Consider the following 18,289-nt stretch of genomic DNA (forward strand, 5'->3'; position numbering starts at 1 on the left):
TCAAAAGACTTTCATCACCTGGTAAAATGAAAATGCTGGTTTCAAGAATAAACCTTTCCTCAGTTATTCAGGCTGAACCTTTTATTCTTTAGAATTATCGAGAGGTGAAGTTTTTGCCTATTTAGTACTACTGTCTGTAAAGTCACAATCTTGAAAATTGGATCCTCATTTGATTATGCCAGCATAGTCTTCCCTTAAGGTATCAATCTTTTATTCTGATTTTCTCCCTTAAAATTATATCATTATAGGGCTGTCATTGTTACACCAGGAGAGTTCAATTTCACAGAAAGATTTTATATATTGGAGGCCTTCTCAAAAAGAATATGAATATAATTTTCATATATTTATTTAGAAAAAATCTGAAACAAAATTTGTTTTAGGAGAATCATCAAAGGGAATTAAGTGGGATTCCTTAGTTTTTAAGATAATATTTTAAGGCTAATACTTCTCTAATCTGGCTAGATTTTTTACTTTCTTGGTTAACAAAATGCTGAATTTTGATATATAAAAAAATATGTAAATGTAGACTTGGTCTCCTAATAGACCGGCAGAGCTGCCCCCACCAAGGAAAAAAAAGAAAACAAAAACCTTATTCGTAGGGTAACTGCAGATGTCCCCAGCTAGTTTATAAGTGGTCCAGGTAGCGTTTACAGTTGCTGGGGAATACAGCTGCCACAAGAAACGATTCTCTTAGGCTTTCAAATGAATTTCTCCTGCTGTGCATATGTATATAAAGGTAACTTTGATAGCAGAGTGAAGGATAAGGGAAAGAGGCAAGGTACAAATGTGTTCAGTAGAGGTTGAAAGTGTGGAAAGAATTTGAAAGAATAAATGTTAGGAGGAGAGAGAATGAAAGAGAACCAGTTACACCAGTAGTAAGATACAGCTGTAGCTGTCATTTATTGTATCTTTTCTTCTATCATATTTTACAGTACTAACATTTATAGGTTTCTGAAGCAGGGAAATCAATTTCTGTTGAAGATTAAACCTTTTCCAATTTCTGACTACCTGTCTACCTTAGAGAAAAGAAGCAAATTCATTTTAACCTCAAGTACCAGGGTTTGTACTGTGCCAAATAAATTAGTTTGAATTATTATGAAACATTTGATGAGCTAATGTGTTCGATTTATACATGTATGACCATTTCCCTTTTCCTCAAAATTCTGGAGCCTGAAAACTAGCCATATAGTTCAGTTCTCAGGCAGTTTTCATTTTGTTGTTTTTGTTTTTATTGAGGAATTTTCCTTGACTATATATCCAATATATTTATATTTTAGGCAAGTAAAGTATCCTTTGTAAACATAACAATTGTGATTGACTAAATAAGTGGCCCCTCTATCTTTTTTTTATTTTTATTTTTTGAGACAGAGTTTCACTCTTGTTGCCCAGGCTGGAGTGCAGTGGCGTGATCTCGGCTCACTACAACCTCCGCCTCCCAGGTTCAAGCAATTCTCCTGCCTTAGCCTCCTAGATAGCTGGTATTACAGGCACCTGCCTCTATGCCTGGCCAATTTTTTGTATTTTTAGTAGAGATGGGGTTTCACCATGTTGGCCAAGCTGATCTCGAACTTCTGACCTCAGGTGATCCACAAGCCTCAGCCTCCTAAAGTGCTGGGATTACAGGGTGAGCGACTGCACCCGGCCCCATATATCTTTTGACTAGTATCTGATGATACTGAAGTACTGTGTTTTTGTCTGCATTTAATCTGTATGTTATTTTAGTTTTATGATGAAATAGGGCAATAATCAGTCATTGAATCATATACATTATGCCAGTTATTTCTCAAATTTCCCCCCTCTTTAATTCCCATTAAAAACCTCTTCTAGAATTATTCTTGTTTTATCATTTGATGCCCCATATTATGTGGACTATATTTAAATCATCACCTATTCTCAAGAATGGATAATAATATAGTTTCTTTCAGGTTGGATACATATATTTGCCTCTGAGTATGTACATGCTTGGATAAGTATTCTAGTTACCTCTAAATGACTTGAAATATACCAAATATACATTTTTAAATACAATAAAATTCTTAAAAAGCATCCTCAAAAGTATTTATTATAAACTAGAGAAAAAAATAACTTGAGGCAAAAGTCTAGGTTTTCACCATGCATTTTGACTATGAGTATATATATTTTGGCTGCTTTTGACTTACTTAGAATCTAAAAATTTTAGAGTTTGAGGATCTATGAGGAGATCTACAAGAATGCCCTTAACCTAAATAAATGAGTAGATAACAGAGATCCTAAACTTTGAAATACTCTACATAATTTTGTGCATATTTGGAGGGGAACATCTGTTGCCCTTTTTCAGATTCTGTAGTTATCTACGCTCCCTCCCAACCTTCTGAAAAAGAAGGTAAGAGACCACTGATCTAGTCCTTCAGCTTTCTTTTGCAGGTATACAGATGAGGCCAGGCTGGACGCCGTGGCTCATGCCTGTAATCCCAGTACTTTGGGAGGCTGAGGCAGGTGGATCACTTGAGGTCAGGAGTTGGAGACCAGCCTGGCCAACATGGAGAAACCCCATCTCTACTAAAACTACAAAAATTAGCTGGGCATGGTAACGGGCACTTGTGGTCCCAGCTACTCGGGAGGCTGAGGCAGGAGAATCGCTTGAACCCCTGAGGCGGAGGCTACAGTGAGCCGAGATCACGCCACTGCACTTCAGCCTGGGCGACAGAGCGAGATTCCTTCTCAAAAAAAAAGAGGCCAAAGACTCGAGGTAAACAGCTAATTAGTAGCAGAGCTGGGATTAAAACTCAAGTTTCTTTCCCAGGTCAGTTCTAATTCCATTTATCTACCATTCCTCAGACACATATTTGATTCTGAAGCCTGAGCCACTATGCACATAATTGCTACTTAATTAGCACTCTTTCACATTTGAAACCATTTGGGTTTACATTTCTTGTTAAAAAAGAACAGAAGTCAAAAATTTGGCAGTGATTCATAGTTATCTGTTGTAAAATTTATTTTAAATCCTAAAGTTTAGCAACATAAGATAATTATTGTTCATAAATAGCTTTATTTAACAGTTATTTGATATTGAAAGGAAAATTGCAGTTAGATCCCTAGGTCAGTAGCTGATTTTTTTTCTGATTTTTTCCTATAATGTCATTATCAGTGTCCAACAAACATGCTCTTTTGGGCTAATAAAATGGAATATATCTATTCCTTTATATTATAGATGCTTTGCTTTCAGAAGAAGTAAGTAAAAACACATTTCTATTTGTGTATAGTAGTGTAGTGTATAGTATTAGTGGAATTTTTATGAGATTTTTGCAAAAGTCACTTTAATCAAGGATATTATCTACAATAAGGGTTTAGTTCTTAGTCACAACTCTTTCATATATGCATCATGGGCAAGATACATAGATCATTTGCTTTCAGACTTTGCTATCTTGCAGCTTCTCACAATAGAACTCTCTGGTATTCAGATTTCATTTAACCTTGTATTAAATAAAAGCTTTACATTTTTATTTATTCATTCACTCAATAAGTATTCATATGTCAGGCACTGTTCTAGGTACTTCTAAGTGCCACCAGATCTTAACAGTCTTTTTTGCATATAGCCATGGATCTCTGTTGTTGTGTTATAGAATAAACTCCAATGCAGTATTTTCATGTTAGACTCTTTCAGGTCCTCCCGCAAAGGGAATTTGAGCTTTGCCACTCAAGTTTTAAGGATTTGGATATAAAATATTGTAAACACTTTCTCAGCCATGTGAGTCAAGAGTGTGTGGTATTCTGTTTAATCAAATATTAATAGATAGTTCTGGTTGAGAGTATGCCAGATGAAGTTTTGACTGTGCTGCAAGTAACAACAGCATTGGTGTATTTTCTTTTGTCTGGCATTATAAGAAGGTTGACTTTCAACGATGTTTGCCTTTTCCATTCAATACTTGGTTCTTTGGTTCTTTCATAGTGGATGAGGGATATTGATGATGCAGCATCTCCAGCCTTTCAGCCATACATGTCCAGGTAGTCTTGAACTCCTGGAGAAAAATCACAAAATCCTTTCAGTTGGCTCATGCTGATTGATGATTCTAAACTCAGTTGAGCCCATAGTTCTGTTTATCAGCTCCACTGCTTATCCTGAATTATGGGTTTTTTTTAATATCTTACAGCAGTTATTGTAGACCTTTTACTAGTAAATAGAGCTCATTAGGTGTCCTGTTACTGTATGAGTTCTTATAGCGGTTACCATTTTCATGTGCTTTTGAATCTTCAAAAGGTGGTGAAAATTAATCCAAACTTGTAAGACCTTGGGAACCCTTCCGTCTTCTGTTAACATGCATAGAACATGGCTTCAGAAATGGGGTCTGTACTGTAGTTTATCTTCTTTCTAAAATTTACATTGTATTAGATATTATCTCTTCTTACTTATTTCCAAATTCAACTTAATCTGTCTTGTTAACTCAAATTGTCCAATAATGCAGTGACTTCTCAGAACTGGAACCCTGTGTTAGTCATGGATGCCTCCCGGGAGACTTGTATATTTCCTGTTATGAAGTAGGGGATTAAGGAAGTGGTTGTTGAGTAGTCATAATATATAATGTTCATAATATATAATAGATAATAAGAGAAAGAATACATCCTTTTATGTAGCAGACAGACAAGATGATCCATAGGTTTCATTCTGTTTTTTAATTGGTTTTATTTTGTGTTTCTATATTATTTATTCTATATTTTATATATTTTGCATAGATAAACCCTACCTATATTTATGTATTTTGAGATATCTTTATACAGCTGGAAATTTTGCCAGCTATATAGAACACAACAAAAAGATATAATGCCCTAAGAATCTCACTTTCAGGCAGATGAGTAAAAATTATGTTGGTAAAAATTAAACACTTACTTGCTTTTGTATTTAATTTCGGAGTTTAAAAAAAATTTCCCCCCAAATGCCAGTGACACAAATATGACTGCAGCTATTGTCGTATTTATCCTTTCTCTCTCCCCTTCCCTGAGCCAAAGCCACCAGGTCATTTGAGATGACCATTGATTCAACCCTGTAGTAGCCAGGCGAGGTCAAAAGTCTTATGCTATATAAGTGAGTATAGCAACTACCACCCCATATCTTGTCATGGTTGGCTCTCTATTACTGCTGCCTCCCTCCATAATTTTTTAGAAATCATTCATTATCTATTTCACTTATTTAATAAGTGAGAGAAAAAGAGGGAACAAGAAATAGATATTAAATAACTTGTCAATGGGGCTAAAATTACATAATGGCTGAAATTAGAATCAAGAGACCCAGTCTCTCTGCCTTGTCTTACTTTTGAGTTGTGTAGCCAGTCCTCTTCTGTGGACTGTGGCTAAGCCATCAGTGGAAAGCTTTGGAGTGCCCTGTTGCTATAGTAGGCTGGACCAGTCAGTAAGGCAGAGCTGCATTGATGACTGTCAGTGTTTGTACTGGGGGTGTGGTTATTACCAGGCTCGCAGAACAGGTGCTGGAAATCATTTATAAGTCAAATTCTTTACTCAGGAAGACTTTGAACAGTGAAAGCACTTTTTTTTCTTATAAGAAGTATGTGTTCATTGTAGAAATTTCAGGAAAAAACACTCCCCCCCAACCAACTAAAGCAAGGAAAATAAAATATTACCTGTAATTACAGTGCTCCAAGATATGGGTGGTAATGACTTAGCCGGTTTTATCTGCATTTTGAACAGATGACCTCTTTGCTTATTTTTCATCATTATGTATTTAAGAAAAAATATGCCATTTAGCCAAGGTAAAACTATATCTACCTCACTGTTCTTAAAGCATACAAATTGGGCAGAGAGGATTTTCTTCCCAGCTGGCTCTCTACAGTAAGGCAAATGACAATAACTTAACAGTCCTGGCAGAAGCTAGTGTTCCTTGAGATTCTTTGAGGAGAGCTGGAGCTCTGACTTCACTTTGCTTGTCAGGCCATAAATTAGTGAAGATGAAAAGCTGTGGTCACTTTTTCTTCCCAAAACAAGAATTACAAGTCTCCTTACTCTTGCATCCAACTTTGAATTAGTTTTCCCCTCAGGGACAAGATAGACTTGAGCTGTACAAAATAATTTTATATACCTCACATGGAAGGCAAACATTAGGGATAAAAGGGATGTTTTATATTTTAGTAGAGAGAAATCTTCAAAGAGAAGAGTGAAACATTTCTTTAACTGATTAAAACTAAAAGTTATTTTGTGGAAAAATTAAGTCTTCTAAATCCTTTTCATTTTCCTTCAAATTACATTTTAAAAATGTGCTATGTAAAATTGGAACAACAGAAAAAAATGACGGCAGTTCTATTAGTTTGGAAGTATGGATATATTAGCTATGGATTAGCACAACAACAAACCATAGTCCATTATTGTAGTAGAATACCAGCATGCTCCTGGGAGCTTGGCATTTCGAGCAGCAAGTGCACTTACACTAACGGGCTAGGGTTTTAGTGCATGTGTTGAAAACGCCAAGCTTCCCAGAGTATGTGGCATTTCTATTACAATAATGATGATGGCAGGCATTCCATAAAAGGAGTTGTGATGGTTCGTATATAGTCAGCTTTTGTCCTTACAGCTGTCCTACAAAATAGGTATTATTATCCCTTTTTATAGATGAAAACATCAAGGCCAAGTTCACCAAACTGAGATAGTGATGGAGCTTGAAGGAAGACCGATCTTGTTTTAAAAAGTGCTAATTCTCTTTCCAGTCCTACCCCACCTTGTGCCATCCTGCATTCTGTTGCCTCTGACTTTCTCATATAAGGTGTACTTTGCCTTAGGTGAAAAATGTGTTACTAAAATAGCTGCCTATATATTTTTTTCATTAATTGAATTGCTTCTAATATACAAATAACTCCCAATTATGAGGAATCCCAGGGATGTTGTAAAACAGTCTCTTTGCAGAAGTAAATACTCTCTGATTATTTAAAACTTTTAATATTTTAATTTAGATTTTTAATGAAGATTTTACTGAAAAGATGGTCTAGCTTTAAGTATTAATAACTATGATAGTAACAGCTTTTGTTATTATGTTATTTTTACTTTTATTTTGTAATGCTCAGACCAGTTTCTGACTTAGAATGGGAACATTTAGGTTACATAAGAAGCAAGATATTGTATATATTTTTAATATCATGAGTTATATATTCTTCACTGTTCCATTTACTATGTTTGCTCAAATATATCTTGGCTAGAAAAGACTTGTTGAGGCTGTAATTCTAATCCTCTAAGTCAGTGGTTCTCAAACTTTGGTCCCTGGACACCAGCATTATCAGCATCACCTGGGTTGAACCAGAAACCATGGACATATGGGGTCCAGCAATCTTTGTTATCATATGCACATTCCAGTGTGAGAACCACCGATCTATATGTTCCACGTGCCAAGAGTGTTTGTGTGTTCTTTCATCTTAACAAATTCTTCTGGAGTACCTCCTCCAAGATAGTCCTCTGTGATGGGGATTCCACAGACCTCTGCTATCTCTGAGCTTCCCGTTTAACTTGAAGTATAGAGAGGAGTGGACTCTTAAAAATAGTCTTTCATGAAGTTAAAGTATCCTGGGCTTGGGGCCAGAGCATTTAGTTATTTGTGACTTTTACAGTGCAGGGTGGGCATTACTTGGAAGAACCCCATGAGTTCTTTCATTTGATGTACTTTCAAGGGCCTGGCCTATTCTAAAAACTGTGCTGGATCCTTGGGCTACAGAGATGAAAGAGCTCTGCCTCCAAGCTTCTTAACTCTAGCAGAGTTTACTCAAGTGTCTGGATCTGTTAGTTTGCCTCTCCTTCATCTATCTTTTCTTTTCTTTTTCTTTCTTTTTTTTTTTTTTGAGATGGGGTTTCTCTCTTGTTGCCCAGGCTGGGGTGCAGTGGTGCAGTCTCAGCTCACTGCAGCCTCTGCCTCCTGGGTTCAAGCGATTCTCCTGCCTCAGCCTACCAAGTAGCTGGGATTACAGGTGCATGCCAACACACCCAGCTAATTTTTTTTTTTTGCATTTTTAGTAGAAATGGGGTATCTCCATGTTGGCCAGGCTAGTCTCAAAACTCCTGACCTCAAGTGGTCCGCCCGTCTCGGCCTCCCAAAGTGTTGGGGTTACAGGCGTGAGCCACCATGCCTTGCCTCCCTCATCTTTTAAAATCATTTATGTTGGAGTAGAAAGGTTTTATTTGTGTAAGTTTATTGTTTGAATTGTAGAAACCTTGTGTTCCCTTCAGTTCTACTTAATCCAGAGTGTGTTCTACCACGGCCACTCCTAGAGAACATCAGTTTCTTCACCTGTAGAAAGGGGAATATGATGCCTGCTTTGCAGGATGGTTGTGAGAATTAAGTGGGTTAGAGCCTGGGCATAGGGCAAGGCATTAGGAATGGTTAGCGCCAAAATGTGAGGACTCATGTTGGGGTGAGGGATCAGGCGAGAGCTCCAGAGTGTGGGTGGAAGAATTTGGCTGCCAAAGGCCTACAATTCTCCCCTCCCAGGTCTGAGCATACTTTCCCCTTCCTCTTGGCCCTGGTAAACAGAATTAGTCTCCTGTTTCCTCTTCACCACCACTCCTAAAGCAAACAGCCAAGCATTTCCAAAGGTTGTTTTGCTGTGAGCAGCAATGGGAAGTAAATAGGTAAAAGGATCTTCTGCTTCCTCCTCGTTTACACCCGGTCCTTGGGAGGCAAGACAAAGTATGCAGAGATGCCAAGAGTTGCCACTTGGGCACCAAAGGGCTCTAATAAACTTCATCTGCACTTCAGAATTTTGGGACCCAGGTGAGAGGCCAAAGTGAGCAGTGAGAGGAAGCAGCAGTGAACTGAGGTGGGGGTAATGTGGGGTGTGCAGGTGACAAGGGTTCCTAGAGAGGAAGGGCTGCAGGGCTGTCCCCACCTTTAAGAAGGGTGGAAGGCCAGAGCTGCTTTCTTTGTATTAGAAAAGGTTGGCATCAGAGAAAGCAGCTTACATTTAAAAGATTGGGGCAAATAATTTACATTCCTAAGCATTTTGCAGAGTTACAGTTGTGAAAATAATTCAAATTCCACCAATTTTTCTTTTAATCACAACCCCCTCCCCAACTGCCCACCCAGAATTTGAGGCTAGACAACGATTGTTTCCCTTAAATATGCAAGTTAAAATGCAGAAATATACCTTGAAAAATTAGTTGATAGTAATTTGTTGGTGGTAGGGAACACTTATGTGCTTCAGGATTTGGTATGACGGAGTGATATGACTTTTTTTTTTTTTTTTTTTTTAGTTCAACACTTCCCCTTAAACTAGTGCTACTTCTAGGTGCCCATTGCAGATATCCAAATTAGTGAATGAGAGTCTTATTTTCAAAAATAATTTTAAATAATTATCTAATGCCACTCATATCTAACACAGGTATTCTGATCACTTGGATTCTTGTAAGAAAATGGTGTTAAGAATCTACATTAATGAGAAAACAACCAATACTGAGCAGAATGCTGCTGGTAACTCTTAGTTGGGCCCATCCGGTGCATGCTCCGTAAATTTTTATGTTGTTTGTATGGTATGCTGTGGTTTACAGTCTGGCCTTTGCATTAATTTGCCATTGTTTTTCTCTCAAATATTAATGAAGTGTAGGAGTGATTGAGTTCTAAATAGGCATTTTTAAGGTAGTCTTAAAATAAAGCTTTTCCTTAAAAAAATATTTTTTTCAGAAAGATGAAAACCACTTCATTAGTGATTGCTGGCAAAATCTCCTAATGTCTTTCTATAAGCTGTTTAAGCTTAGCATTAGAAATTGGTGCTAGAGGATTTAATTAGCCAGCTCACAGGATGCAGTCCCTTTAATTTAGGATTTCCCTTTGAGAAAATTATGGAGTTGAAAAGGAATATGATATTTTATACAGGTTTCCATCTTGGGCCCTTATGTTGTTTGTTCTGCTGATCTGGAAATTGTACATGATTTACATTAAAACTTTTTGTTTTTAATATCGATTATTGTAGTGTGGGGTGTTAGATTATGTGCAATAGTTCTCAGAGTTGGGAAAGGTAAAAGGGCTTGTTTTGGGCAATGATTAACTCATCTACTTTACCAAGGTTACATAATCAAGTATTAGTTACTATACATTTAGCTAATGCAGTGGGTTTAGTTAATCAATGAATATATTATCATGGGAGTGTTAACACTTTTGCATTTTTAGACTTGCCTTTAAAAAAATTACAGAAAAACTCCTCACAAACCTTGCCACCCTTTCAGCCATAACATTACATTGCCTTGGTTTCTGCCTTTAATTTCCCTGGGGGTTCTTTTTATTTAGGAAAAGGGTGAAAGATGTATTTGTGTAAGTACTACACCAGTGCTTCTGTTAAATTCTTTTTCAACAAAGAATATGTTACTTGGGCGCCTTGTACACCGGGCGCATATTTTTTTGGAAAGAATGTGCCATGAAAGCAGTAGTTTTTAGTGTGCATGTTTATTTCATGTCTGCCAGTTTATTTCAGCTTAGAAATTTCCTAATGCTTTGAGTTTATAACAGTCTTTCAGTTAACTGAGTGCATATACATAATATGCACAAAATGGCCAACTTTTAGAAATTATTTATGTATTTTAAAATCCCTTTTTTTCAGTCTGATATTGTGTGTCCCCTTGTTCCCTTTAATATGCAAATAAAACTTAACCTAAGATATGAAAAATATGTTTTAAGAAAAGCTTAATTTCTTAAGCTTAATTTGGAATGTCTGAAGAGTTAAACATTTGGTTTCTAGAAACCTTAATCTTTGTTAATGTGAAATTAACATAGATGATTTGAATATGTGTTCATGTGTGAGAACTTTGCCCCTTCAGTGTTTCTCTACTGAGTCTTTTTGACCTACTATAAGAGCTAAGTGCAAATAATGCCACATCAATAGGGCGTAGAGAAGAGTTCTTTCTTCCACATGTTGGCAGTGCATTATAAGAGCAGTTCTTCAACTTTCTGGTATCACTCTAAATAATGGAAGTGCCCATAGTGCTTTTGCTTATGAGAATTATATCTAGTGATATTTACTATGTTTGAAATTAAAAAGGAAAAAAACAAAAAAAAATATCAAATAACAGTAATAAACTCACAACATAATATATCTTTATTAAAAAATCTGCAGTTCTCAAAACAGAGAATATTTTAGTGAACAGGGTGACATGGTTTTATATTTTTGCAAGCCTATTTAATGTCTATCAAAAGAGAGCTGGACTTCGCTGTCTGTCTCTGTGTTCAGTTTAATGATACTGAAATGTGGTATCATTACATTACACATTGCATACTAATGTGATACTGGAAAACTAAACATACATTCATGAAGAAGATTTTAAAGGGCTAATGATGTCTAGATATAAGTATTTTTTAAAATATTGATCTTGTGGACCCTCTCAAAGAGACTTAGGGACCTCTTAGGGGTCCCAGGACCATACATTGAGAATCATTGCATTATAACATTTTAGAATCCTATAGTTATTAGAAAAGATTCTCACCTAATACTTTCTAGTTTCTCTCTGTATGAAAGTAACACTCTTTTACAAAATCAACTATTTGTGAGTTGACAGAACTTAATAGGAAAATGGGGAAAGGGAGCTGGGTTAAGTAAAGGTGTAAGTAACTCTTTGAAATACTTTGGTTTTGCCATCAAATAGCAGTGATTCTTCTAGTATTATCTGACTCACTTAACTGAGACATTCTCAGTGATCCCTCTCATTTTCCAAGCCACTTCCATGGGCTAGACCCCTCCTCCCCTCAAGATTCCAGTAGCTTAGAAAAAGAAAGTGTTATGGGTGAAAGGGAATGTGTCCACACCCCTCCCCTGTTTCTCCAGCTGGGAAGGGAAGGAAAGGGAAATAAAATTTAATGAGCACTTTTACTATGTGCCAGGTGCTTTACATATGTTATTTCATTTTAATTCCCCAAACAACCCTAGGAGGTTTTCTAGCCACATTTTGCACACAAATAAAGCAAGATTCAGAGAGGTTAAATATTTAATATAAGATACGTAGCATTTAAGTGGCAGAACCTGATCCAAACCAAAGTCTATTCCCAAGTACTATACAACACCGTGCCTTGGTTTGTGCTTTGTTTTTCTTCAGTTCCTGCAGATTAAGAATGGGGATTCTAACATTTTATTGGGTTCCGTGACAGCATGATGATAAAACAGTTTGACTGCTCTGTGAAGCTCTTGTGGAATTAACTGTCTTTCACAGATTTTGTTTTATAAAGTGAAATAAATATTTTAAGAAAAGGTTTATATAATTTAAGTTTTAGTTCTACAATTAATTATCCGTGTTTTTCCATAGAGTGCAGGATTGTCCCGTTTTGTATGCTCAATTCTGTTATATAGAACAGCTAACTATCCCAGAGGAAGATTCTGCATTTGCAGCCCTAAAACAGCCAGTCATCATAGTTTGTCAAAACTCCAGAAAGGCAAAATCAATTCTCAGGAACATTATTTTGTCTTGAAACAAAACCTAAGAGGTTTGACCAGCAGAGGGATGTCTTACAGCCTTCTTGGGATTATTGAGGGAGGAACAGTGTCCTTGTTTGTCCTGTGGGTTCTCTGGTATGATTTAGGATCCACAGAGAATGAGTTGGTAGAATTTCAAAGAAGGTTTCTCAAATTGGAGAGGCCAAAATACACCACTATACAAACCTGAAGTAGGCTTGGTTGAATTCCTGCATATTGACTGAGTCAATGTATTGCATAGTCTTATAAAGTAATATACCAGCTGCCCTTTATGTGTATGTATATAATTTTCTGTATTTAAGGTAAAACTTCTCTCCTTTAGCATGCTCACCTAAAGGTAAAGGGAACCCCCACCCCCCGCCCGCCAAACAAAACAAAACAAATAGGCCTCAGAGCATTAAATAGCTGCCACAAAGCTAGTCAAATTAGAGATGGCATTAACTGAGGAAAAGAAGTTAGCAGTATAGGAGAGGAGTCATCCTGGTAGCTGATGGTGAAGAAAGGTAACAAAAAGAGCCAACTTAAAAAATACTGCCGTCTGCAGTTATCTGTTAGAGTTCTTCCTCATTCAGTAACACCCTAAATGGTCTCCTGATTAGGGGGGCAGAGTAGAATTTATGACATTTAGAAATATTTCTGTCAAAAATGGTTGAAATTTTTTGGGCATTTGAAAAATAATCTAGAATTACTTGGAAAATGAACATTCATAAAACACCGTAATCTTTGATGATCTCAGAATAATGAGTGTTACGCTGTAAGACATGTATATATTTATTTGTGCCTTCACATTTCTCTTGGATTTAAATTGTTTTGGAGGTCACAATATTTTATAGTTTGCTTTTTAAAAAACTTTACAAGAATAGTAAATTTTAAGTAACAAAACTGTATAATATGTGGGATCCCTTCTGCATAATTGTATAATGTCAAGATTCAATATACTTCTTTTCTGACTTGTACTGTATAACTCATGTGAATAAAGGAGGTCATTTTTGCAGAAACTATTTGAGGGCTTCACCAGTTTTTATAAGGCCTCCCCCACCCTTTTTTTTTTTTTTCTTTTTAGACAGAGTCTCGTTCTGTCGCCCAGGCTGGAGTGCAGTGGCGCGATCTTGGCTCACTGGCTCACTGCAAGCTCTGCCTCCCGGGTTCACGCCATTCTCTTGCCTCAGCCCCCCGAGTAGCTGGGACTACAAGCGCCTGTCCCCATGCCCGGCTGATTTTTTGTATTTTTAGTAGAGATGGGGTTTCAGCGTGTTAGCCAAGATGGTCTCGATCTCCTGACCTCGTGATCTGCCTGCCTCGGCCTCCCAAAGTGCTGGGATTACAGGCATGAGCCACCATGCCTGGCCAATAGTTAAATCAGTCTTTTTTGAAGCATCTGTTATTTCCTGGTAGACTCTTTAAATACTAACTGGTTTAACGCTTGGATCCTTAATTGTCTTGGCTTTGCCAGTAATTAGAAGAGTTCTCCATCTTCAAGGTGTGGGGATGGGGAAAAAGTTATCTCCAATATCACTTTTGCAGAGAGACAAAGACATTGAGTTGGTTGGTGAAGAGAGATGTGATAGTGTTAAGTGGGAAGAGACTGATTTTATAAATGGTCAGTTTAGGATAACTGTTTTCCTATTAAGATAACTGGTTTCGCTGTGCAAGTACATATATGACAGGTGGAAAACAGAGTTTGCCTTGAACTAAATGTACAGAATGTGCTTGGGAGCTTTCCAGACTCTCTCTTATGCTCCCTTGGTAATTTTTTTGTCTTGATCTGTGCCTGTCCCATGAATTTTTAATTATTGTAGGTTTATAGTACATCTGCATATATTACAGCAAGACGGCCCTCATTATTCTTCATTTTTGAGATTTGCTGGGGTGTTTACTTTTTCATGTGACTTTTTCTTCATGGGAACATAGATATTTAAAAATTTGAGAATATATACTATGTACTCTTTCTTTAATTGTGGTTTTTCAGAAAAAGTTGTTGATTAAAAGAGATAAAGGAGACTAGAATATCCATTCTGAAACAGTGAGAATATTTGTGAAAGAAAACCAAAGATTATTATATGACAGTTCTCAAAATTTCTTGTTGTGAAGGAGTAATAGTGACTTGTTTTTAGGGAATGCTCTTTTTTCATTGATTAATTGGATAAAGATTATTGCAGCACCTTTCTCCTTTTACTAAATGTTGCTGACTAAGAATGATCAAGGTGAAATTACATTACCTCTGAAAGATTTCTTAGGAGTAGCATTTCTTTCAACTCTCTGGCCTGGGTGGACTCTGCAGGGGAAGACAGTAAGCGGGGTTCAGATGTCCTGTGTGTAAACTCTTACCATTGTCTGGCCATCATTCTTGAGTTTTACCTCTGCAGCTCCATGTGCACTACCCGTTCCAGAGTCCCCACATGGTAGCAATCCTTTTCTTTGTGAATGAAGGGGAACTGGAAGAAACAGTGGCCAGTTAGATGAATTTTATTAAAGTAGCATCAATAGAGGAAGACTGGGAGAGAGCCCAGGGCTTCACTGTGTAGCATTCAAGTTTCTGTCAGGTACCTGAAATCCTGAGGTCAGTCTGAGTCGTGGAGGTTCCCAAAACTATATTCTTCTTACTCCCTTCAGGCTTATCCTTGGCCACTGAATATGGCTTTGAGAGAGAGAGAGGGTGGAACTGAATGGATGCTCCCCCTTACCACCCACCCCAATTTAGGATAGCCTTCCTATGCAATGTAGGGAAAGAGAGCGTGGAGTTGTCCTCTGGCCAAGCTGGTCAGGATTGCCTGGTGGGCAGTGGTGGTGGAAGGCAGTTTGCAGTTGGCAGTAAGCTGTAGCTAGTACTGTCCAAGTGGGATTGGGCCCCAGGGCAGGGTGAGTGCCTCATGTGTGGACCATTATAGGCCGCAAAATGGCCATTGGTCATGGAGCTCATAGAGCAAGGGTCCCCCAACCTTGGGCCGTGGACCAGTACCAGTGGCATTAGATTCTCATAGGAGCACAAACTCTATTGGGAATTGTGCATGTGAGGGATCTAGGTTGCATGCTCCTTATGAGAATCTAATGCCTGATGATCTGAGGTGGAACAGTAGAACAGTTTCATCCCGAAACCATCCCCTTCCCCCATCCGTGGAAAATTATGTAATTGTCTTCCACAAAACTGGTCCCTGGTGCGAAAAAGGTTGGGGACCACTGTCATAGAGGATTTCTGTGTGGGTCTAAGTTTAAGGTATAAGGCCTTTTAAGACTTTTTCCACCTTGGTAATTTTGTACTGTGTGTTTGTGTGTGTGTGTGTGTGTGTGTAATAACTGTACATCTATATAACTTTCCTCTGTATGTGACATGGAAGAGAATCATCATTATGAGTTACTTAGGTGGTAGTGTATATGAGATTTGGTGGGCCTTGCAATTCTAGAAGCAGTTGCTGCTCGTAGACATTGCTGTATTGGGGTATACGTTATGCATGTTGCAGAAAGGATTGTTAAATTTAAGAATTTATATGGTCAAAGTTTGTGAAAGGGACCCCTTTAGAGTTGCAGTATTGGTTGATTGGAGCCAGCTAGTGGCTGCCTAGAATAAAGGTGGGGAGAGTTTGTTTTTGAGAAGAAAGCTGAGCTAGGTGACTCTACTTTAAAAAAGGAGTAGAAAAAAGAAGAAACCACTGATCCCACTGATCTAGGGGATTATTGTCTTGTATACCACTGATTCAGAGTAGAGTAATGATGGCCTCTTAGTGCGTGATCTAACCACTTCCTATAGGTATGATGGTGATGTACGGCAATATATGTTTTCATATGGCTGTGTAAAATACTTCAGCATGTCGGTTGAATACCATTTATTTCTTTTTCTTTTTTTTTTTTTTTACCTGTAAGGGGGTGGTGGTAGTGGTTAGTGGCCTGAATGCTTTTACTTGAATATAAAGGCTGCATATTTTTTTCTTGCTGCTGTCAAGTCCCACACATTTCAAAGAATTAGAGCATTTCATAGCATCTGAATGCAGAAGCTAAACCGTCCCTTTCTTTCTTTCACCCTCAAGGTTTCCACTTGAGCGGCACAGTGACAGAACCTGCAATACAATCGGAGCCAGAAACTGTTTGCAACGTGGCCATCAGCTTTGATCGTTGCAAGATTACCTCAGTGACCTGCAGCTGTGGAAACAAGGACATATTTTATTGTGCCCATGTTGTGGCACTGTCTTTATACCGCATCCGCAAGCCAGATCAGGTCAAACTGCATCTTCCCATTTCAGAGACTCTCTTTCAAATGAATAGAGACCAACTGCAAAAGTTTGTACAGTATTTGATCACAGTGCACCACACAGAAGTTTTGCCAACTGCTCAAAAATTAGCAGATGAAATTCTTTCCCAAAATTCAGAAATCAACCAAGTTCATGGTGAGTATAGACATTGACTCTTTAAATTTCCTCTCTGGATCCTTTTTCACTTATAAATTCAATTCTTCTGCATAAAAATGAATTAAATGTGAAATAGATCATCAGCATTGCTCTTAGTTGGTCAAAAGAGATTTTTACATTTGTATTCTAAAACATTTCTTTTGAAGTGTTTCGTGTTAGGTGCCAAGGCTTTTGTGCTCAGAAAAATCATACATGTTAAAGCTTGGTTCTTATACTTCCTTTAAATTTAGTCACATTTTATCAAGTACTAGATATTAGTTATGCAGAACACTTATTTAATTCACCCTTGTCAATACACTGACTTGTGCATATTGTGAATTTTTTCATTTTCTTTTAACATTTATTTTCCAGTGCAGGAAAGTCTCTGACCGGTTGCTTCATATTAAGAAAATAAATTATTTTTAGAAAAACATTACAGCTTGTTTAGAGATAATTTAGAATATGAATATTTTGTATAGGAAAATACAAAAAGTTTTCTTTTAAAACTTTTATACATTGAACATGTTTTCTCATTTATTTGTGAATGCATTTATCGAGTGTTTTATGCAGTGCAAATATGTCAACTCACAAGAATATATAGGTGCAACTTTTCAGAAATATACTTACCACTTATTTCATAGAGTACATTAATATAGGATATATAATGTTGTCAAAACATAGGTTGCTTGTGCTTTTAAAACATTTGGACATAATTTTAAAAATATTTAAAAATATGTTGAAAAAAGTAATGCAGTTTTGACTAAACAGCTCTGGGACCTAATGTTGTTACGTTTCTTTATTTATATTGATTTGAAATCTAGGACTAGTCTCTCAACCCTATTCTTTTAGGTTTTCTTCAGTGGTTAGTTGACAGCAAATAAAATGTTTCAGAAAAGCAGTTTGAGGTCCTTTTTTGTAAACTTTAAAAATTATGAGATGTAAAAATGTAGAAAAGAACATACAATATTAATGTGCAGATTAACAAAGTGAACTGTCACCCAGGCCAAGAAATAGATGGCTCTTAGCACTTGAGAGGGTTCCAAGTACCCCCTTTCAGTCACAAGTTCCTTTCTCTTCCCCTTGGTAACCACTGCCTAGTTTTATAGTAATCCCTTCTTTGGCGGTTTGTGTTTTGTTGTTTTTGACATTATTAAACATTGGTTTAGTTTTATCTGTTTTTAAACTTTGTGTAAATGGAATAATACAGTATGATTCTTGTATTACCTGACTTCTTTCACTCAGAATCATGTTAAGATTTACCCATATTTTTTCACATACCTGTAATTTATTCATCTGGAGAAGCACTGTCTAGTAGAAATATAACATGAGCCTTCCCATAGAAATAGAATACTAACCACATGCATAGTTTTAAATATTTTAATAGCCACATTTTAAGAAGTGAAAAGAAACAAGTAAAATTAACTTTGGTAGTATGTTTTCTGTAGCTCAATATATCTAAAATATCGATCCAACACATATCATAATATTCATAAA

General features: G+C 37.0%; 1 protein-coding gene across 1 annotated transcript in view; it reads left to right on the plus strand.

Annotated features, from left to right (window-relative positions):
- Window positions 1–18,289, plus strand: part of ZSWIM6 (zinc finger SWIM-type containing 6) — a 213,151-nt gene that overhangs the window by 123,601 nt on the left and 71,261 nt on the right. The window contains exon 2 of the mRNA XM_024247222.3: window positions 16,439–16,795. Coding sequence (XP_024102990.3) covers window positions 16,439–16,795 — 357 coding nt within the window. The remainder of the gene's footprint in view (window positions 1–16,438; window positions 16,796–18,289) is intronic.

Source organism: Pongo abelii, chromosome 4 (genome assembly GCF_028885655.2).
Source record: "Pongo abelii isolate AG06213 chromosome 4, NHGRI_mPonAbe1-v2.0_pri, whole genome shotgun sequence".
Lineage (NCBI taxonomy): Eukaryota > Metazoa > Chordata > Mammalia > Primates > Hominidae > Pongo > Pongo abelii.